Source organism: Notothenia rossii, assembly GCF_949606895.1.
Source record: "Notothenia rossii genome assembly, chromosome: 3".
Lineage (NCBI taxonomy): Eukaryota > Metazoa > Chordata > Actinopteri > Perciformes > Nototheniidae > Notothenia > Notothenia rossii.
Window position 1 is genome coordinate 32,622,174 of NC_136901.1, and position 4,359 is coordinate 32,626,532.

General features: G+C 39.4%; 1 protein-coding gene across 1 annotated transcript; it reads left to right on the forward strand.

Moving 5' to 3' along the window:
- Positions 1 to 277: 277 nt before the first annotated feature.
- Positions 278 to 3,990, forward strand: shbg (sex hormone-binding globulin). Its single transcript, XM_079671376.1, has 8 exons — positions 278 to 540; positions 1,374 to 1,471; positions 1,836 to 2,025; positions 2,120 to 2,287; positions 2,850 to 3,006; positions 3,148 to 3,284; positions 3,429 to 3,630; positions 3,832 to 3,990. Exons 1-8 carry the CDS (start codon positions 439 to 441, stop codon positions 3,963 to 3,965), a joined length of 1,188 nt encoding a protein of 395 aa, XP_079527502.1. The 5' UTR covers positions 278 to 438; the 3' UTR covers positions 3,966 to 3,990.
- Positions 3,991 to 4,359: the final 369 nt, after the last annotated feature.

Here is a 4,359-nt window from a genome sequence, read left to right on the forward strand (position 1 = left end):
AAACACAGAAGTGAGTCCTGTGTATTGGGTAAACATCAGTCTGGCTTAGGTCACTCACCTGACTCACTCTACATGAGCCACCACAAAAGCCAGAGATATACAGCCCATTATAAATTAACATTGAAAAAACGTTTGCTAAATGTTGGATTATTTCTTAAATAACTCTTTGTTTTACTACTGCCCCGTCTTTTGTCTAACCTACATAATTGCAAAAGTCATACCCCCGCACCCTGTGTGGATCAATACTGGGCATTCATCAATAAATATGTGCTCTCTGGACCCGGGACAGTGAACCTGCTCAACCCCCGCATCAAAAACCTCCTGCACTCTGTTCCTCAGCCCATCACTGCACCTCAGGTATAACTTGGAGTGAGCAAACCACCTAAGGGCTGAACTGTCTGGACACTGGGAGACCTGGGTGTGTGAAGACAGTGAAGGATGGCCGTGTTTTGGAAACCAATGACAGCTGGACTGCTGCTCACAGTTAGCCTCACTCTGCTGGGATGGGGAGTTGAGGGGCAGGGCGGTAAACAAGCAAAGGTATGTTAACACTGGTATGTGTGATTGTTGTTTTAAAATTGTCTAAGGTCTAAATCTTGTGTATTCATTGGCCATATCAAAAAATCAACTTTATTGTCAATCTTCCAGTTTGTGTGGTCAATTCATTCATTCGATTCAACATGAAATCCTATGAATATGGATAAACATGATAACGTAAATGCATTTTGTAGCTTTAATAGAGTCCCTAAATATCTTAATTGTTCCGAATATGTGAAATATATATATTTTCTATTGATTAGAGGTCACACATTCTGTAATTCTTAGATTCATCAGTCACAACGGCAAGTACAAAAAACAATTCAAAAACGTCTTTTAATTCATGCTTTGTTTTATAGGTTGATGAAAGATTGAGAATACAAAACGTGCTTTATAAAATTCAAAGATTAAAATCAACTCATATGCAATTCAGATTTCAGTTGAAGAGCTGTTTCCTAACCTCATAATACTTTATTTACACTTTGGACTTTGCTCAGATCGTAGGAGGACAAATAAGGGCGCCATCCAAAACATCCGCTGTTTTGGCCCAATTCAAGGATTTTCTTTCTGGTTTGATAATAACCATTGTTTATTAATATACTGTAATTAAGTAACTGCAATATGGTCCTCCTTCACATTGATTTTGGACTACATTACTGCTTGCACTTCCCTTGCTAAACCACTCATTAGCTAATTAAAAACGAAATCCCTCAATTTAATACGGTTTAAACCATTTGGCCGCCAAGATGAGGACGATAATGATGAACATGAATTGTGCAAGAAAAAGAACTGAACCGTGTTAAATGAATGCCTTGTTGACAATGTGCCTTTTCTAGAAAGTAGTATCAGGCGAGGCTACCGTCTACCTCGGCCAGGACAGAGACATCTGGAGGCCAATAATCCACACCGCGTCAAACCTCAGTGACATCAGCAGGTATGTCAGCAGGAGCTGGAAGGCCTCACATCAACTTCTTGCTGACAATATATGGTGTAGGACGCAAAAGGCTCTTTCATATTAACATTAATGCCGAACCTGTAAGCTGGATCAAATTTTGCAAACGAAAGCCCAGATAGGAATTCTAGTCATGTTGGAAAAGTGTCCTCCTTAATTCTGATAACATAAACCCCTTCATTGTAAAACCTTTGAGCAACTGTAGGCTCCTACTGTATTAGTGATCTTTACCCGTCTGTCAGTGAGCCTTGTTTGGGTAAAATGTAAGGCAAAGTATTGTTGGTCATCTTTTTTTTAATCACCTACAACTCCTTGAATTTAAGACTACTTTGTTCTGTTTCTGCAGTATAAAGTCAACATTCCAGTTACGGACCTTTGACCCGGAAGGTGCCATTTTCTACGGAGATACCAAAAACGGGGACGACTGGTTTGTTTTGGGTTTGAAAGACGGCCTCCCTCTGATGCAGTTCAGCATCGGGGGCAACCATGTCAGTGCAGAAGGCGGCCCCCAGCTCAACGACGGAAAATGGCACAAAGTGAGTTTTGTTTTAATTTGTAGCAAGTGATAAGGATCTAAATAACACAGATCTTAATAATCTGAATGCTTCTTGTGCTCCTGGTTTCTCCCAGCTGGAGGTGAGCAACCAAAAGAATTTTGTGATTCTAGATGTGGACGGCTCCAAAGGGCTGGTGGTGGGCATGGGGGGGTCATCCAAACAGACAGAGGAGGTCCTTACAGGGGAACTCCGACTAGCCCTCGGCGGGATCTTAATCGACAAGGAAAAGATGATGATTCAGGTATAGTGTGTTCATTTACCCTGGAATACTTTGTAGTGGTTGACATTTTTTCTGTCCTGTTATTTTGTAATGATATGGCCTAATTGTCATCAAGATGTGTCAACTACATTATTTTACTTCATACAATACTTTCACAAAATTAACATAAAGTCTTAATAATTTTGCAATTAAGCTCAGTTAGAGGACCTTAATTTAAAATTACTTGCTCCACTTTTGAATGTCATCACAAAAGGATTTGAAGAGTCTTTAAGGGGGAATTTGTTTTTCATCTTGAAGTACTAACACCTGAAAATTGACTTGCACCACACTGCAACATGACTTAGTGTCAACATGTGGTCAGTTATCCTTGGTAATAAAACAGACGTAGCACCATTACATCGGTCTATAAATTACAGCGTGTGTTTTTGTTTGTTTTACTAGTAAGTTGTAACAGTACTGTAAGGGGGTTTTCTGGTGATCTAAGCGCCCTGTAACAGGACTGTGGCAATGCATACTGAGCCACTCACATGTTTGTCTTGCATTTCTCTCCCCTAAATGCAACATTTTTTGTTATTTGCCGTAGTTTGATCCTAAGATGGACGGCTGTGTGCGTGAAGGCAGCTGGCTAAACCTCAGAGCCCCCTGGGAGGTGGAGGTGGAGGAGCTCTGGCCCTGCTATCAAGACATCATTCCTGGCAGCTTCTTCCCTGGCACTGGATTTGCTGTTTTCAACACCTCAGGTGGAAACATTTGGCTCACTTATACAAGCTATAGACAACATTTGCCCAGATTATAACAAGCTTTCAAACAGGCTAGCATAATGCATTCTTACATAGCATTGCATTAGCAATATACTTTTCACCTGATTTCAAATGTTGCAGTTTTCCCTGTTGAGGACGGGAAGGGGGTCAAGATTGAATTTCGGGGAAATTTCACTTTGATGCATGGGACCATTTTGAGCGTCAGGGCTCCTGGGCAAGAGATGATGCTGACTTTAATGGCCAATAATAACACACAGGTATGAACACACATCTGAGATGAACTGAACTTGAGAACACTTCCATCTCTTTACATTTGCAGATATATACATATTTGAGACCACTTTGAATGTATTCACAGAGCTATATTACCTTAACTTTGTTTCTCTTTTTTGAATATGCAGGAGGTCACCCTCACGTTCGGTTCAGAAAAAATCAGTATGAAATCTGATAATTTCAAAAAGCTGGTGATAACCTTTGAAGAAGAGATGCTGCAAGTATTTCAAGTTCGAGACAAATTTCAGGATTTACAAATCAAATCAGTGAGCAACTCAGGTTTTTTGACCACCTGGAGAAACGGTCGTATCGCCTTTGGAGGTCTCTTAGGTAAGGTTAAACAGCAATGACATTTTCAGTCTTGAATAATATCTGAACAGCTTGTCTTTATATCTAAGAGGAATCTGATTTGCAGACAGTGTTTATAGAAAAAAACACACAATAGAAACGTTTATAACCATACATTTGAAGGCACATAAAAATAACAAGTTTGCAATACAAGGTCAACAGTTTTTCTTTTCCACTTTTCAGGTGAGGGTGAAGACAATGTGGGCTCCCAGTTCTTGACAGGCTGCCTGGAGATGATCCAGGTTATGGGCAGGGATTTGGATTTGGATTTTACCGTCAAACATCCATCAATCGTCTCTCACAGCTGCCCTGCATAACAAATAAAAGTACACATGTTCAATATGTGGACTCAGATGCACTTGGCTCGAATTAAAACAAAAAAAATACAATTTTTTTAAACTAAAAATTGTCTGGTTACAGTTTTTCCGTATAGGCAAATTTGACATTTGTATTAATAAACTCCTAAAGGGTGGAGAGTTTTCAATAAACTATTAATCTGTTGTTGAAAATATATCTCTCCCACTAGCTACATTTTGAAAAAAATATGATTGTTTTTAATATGGCTATTAAACGACATATTTTAAGGCAAACTGAAGGAAATTGAAACACTGTGATTTAACACTAATTATTAGTTATTAGTATTGAGTAATGTATGAGGGAGGCGGAGATTTAGGACATGGATTTTGCTCCCTCTAGTGGACTGTGAAAGAT